General features: G+C 48.4%; 1 protein-coding gene across 1 annotated transcript in view; it reads right to left on the bottom strand.

The window, feature by feature from the left end:
* Nucleotides 1-2,122, bottom strand: part of Cacna1s (calcium voltage-gated channel subunit alpha1 S) — a 66,245-nt gene that overhangs the window by 26,752 nt on the left and 37,371 nt on the right. The window contains exons 17-18 of the mRNA XM_021164607.1: nt 1,352-1,484; nt 462-591 (exon numbers count right to left, since the gene is read on the bottom strand). Coding sequence (XP_021020266.1) covers nt 462-591; nt 1,352-1,484 — 263 coding nt within the window. The remainder of the gene's footprint in view (nt 1-461; nt 592-1,351; nt 1,485-2,122) is intronic.

Genomic DNA, 2,122 nt, shown 5'->3' with positions numbered 1-2,122 from the left:
ACCATAACTACCATCACCATCATCATCACCATCACCACCACCATTACCATAACTACCATCACCATCATCATCACCATCACCACCACCATTACCATTAACATCACTACCTCATCACATCAATATTACCATCATCAACAACACCTACTACTTCCATCATCGTTATGATCATCACCATTGCTACCATTGCCATGACAATAACTGCCACCACTAACGTCACCACCATTAATATTATCATTGTGATCAACGCTACTGCTATGACCACTATAATTGCCAGCCCCATCACGATTCAGGCCAGGCAGGCAAATCCGGCCTATCTTGCTTCTGCTATGGTAGTGCCGTTCAGAAACTGCAGCGGGAGGCCCCACCTCTCCAGAAACTTTATATAACTCTGATGCCCATGGCTGCTGAACTTGAGCCCCAGAGTGGGGTGGGTGCTGACACAGCTGAAGGGGCTGCATCACCTGATTCCTCATGGAGTCCGCCCGGATGGGATCCTCAGCTGCCAGGGCGGCACTGCTGAGCAGGATGAAGAGCAGGATGAAGTTGGTGAACCAGGTGGCATTGACAATGCGGTGACACAGGACACGGATCCTAGTGGGACAGGTTGGGAGGATGGAAGTTGAGAGATGCGGGAAGTTCAGACCTTACTACTCACTAACTTCTGTCCTATAGAGGGATGCTGAATCCACTTGCTGTCCCCAACCATCCAGGAGTAAGTATAACCTTGCAGCTGCACGGTCCCCTGGATGGACACACATGACACTTTGTTCCTTTAGTCTTAGTCACATCTCCCAACTGAGCCCCTCCCTCACCTGTCCCCTCTACCAATACCCACCACTATGAGGAGTCCCCAGCCAAGAGTGGGACATGCTAATCTCCTCCCCTGGAGCAGAAGAAACTCCATGAAATCAGTTTATTCCAGAGCTGAAGATTATAATGCTAATAACAACTCCAGCTTTCCCCAGACCTCTCCTGGCCCTGCCTAAAACTGCCCTTAGAAGGGAACTGGTAATTACAGTCCCTCTTAGGTGCAAGTAACTGATAAAACCTAAAGGTATCCTTTCTCACAAGAATCCTACCATTTTATTCATCTTAAAGATAGCTTAATTTTGTAATGTGCCAGGCATTGAAACCAGTGCCTCATGTATGTTAGGCAAACTCTCGTCATGATGCTCTACCCCAATTTACTGCTAGCATTTTAGATTGAATGCAAAACTATAACCTAAAGGAATGAACTGTGCATATGGTAACCAAAGATGGGGAGGATCAAGAGTAGATCTCTTCAGGGGGGGGGGAAGCCACTGTCTTTGAGAGCCTCACCAACTCTCCCGGTTGCCAAAGCACTACCTACTTGTTGGTGGGACTGAAGATGAAGAAGGAGCTGGCCTCTGGGATGGGCACTGCTTTCTCTTTCAGCTGCAGCTCGGCCAGAGGGCGTGGTCGGGGGCTCACTGGGATCTCGGGCTCGTCTTCCTCATCGTCCCCTGTGGGGAGAGAGAAAGAAATAAGGGGGTTTCACAAACTTTGCCAGGCTCTTGGTTTCTGTGCTCAGAGTCCTCCTAGGAGCCTCTGAAGCTGCTAAGCAAAGGCTAATTTGGGACACTGGGTATTAGCAGGGTACAGCCTGGCCCATCCCCTTTTGGTCCATAGTGCAGAGTCTGGCTCAGAAGTCCCCCAAACCTTCTGCGAGTAGGATCTGAACAAGGTTAAGGAGTGTGGTTGCTATATCTTCTGTGTCAGGGTTAGACTCACGACATCTTAAACAGTAGTTGGTTGCTACAGAGATGCGGTCTCTGGGCCTGGTTCTGCCACTGCCTTGTGGAGCATTATCCTGTCTTAGTTTCTCTTTCCTGATTCATAAAATTGACCAAGGAGAAAAGGGTTTTGGGAAAACAGAATTTGAGCTTTCTTCCTGGATTAGGGTTCTAAAAGCAGTATCTTTAAAGAATTTCTAGCATGAGCAGAGCATACCCATTCTCTCTCTCTCTCTCTCTCTCTCTCTCTCTCTCTCTCTCTCTCTCTCTCTCTCTGTTTTTCAAATCCAGGGTTTCTCTGCATAGAGCTGGCTGACCTGGAACTCACAGAGATTCAACTGCCTCTGCCTCCTGAGTACTAGGATTAA

The sequence above is a fragment of the Mus caroli genome, chromosome 1 (assembly GCF_900094665.2).
Source record: "Mus caroli chromosome 1, CAROLI_EIJ_v1.1, whole genome shotgun sequence".
Classification (NCBI taxonomy): domain Eukaryota; kingdom Metazoa; phylum Chordata; class Mammalia; order Rodentia; family Muridae; genus Mus; species Mus caroli.
This window is presented reverse-complemented; position numbering and strand designations above follow the sequence as displayed.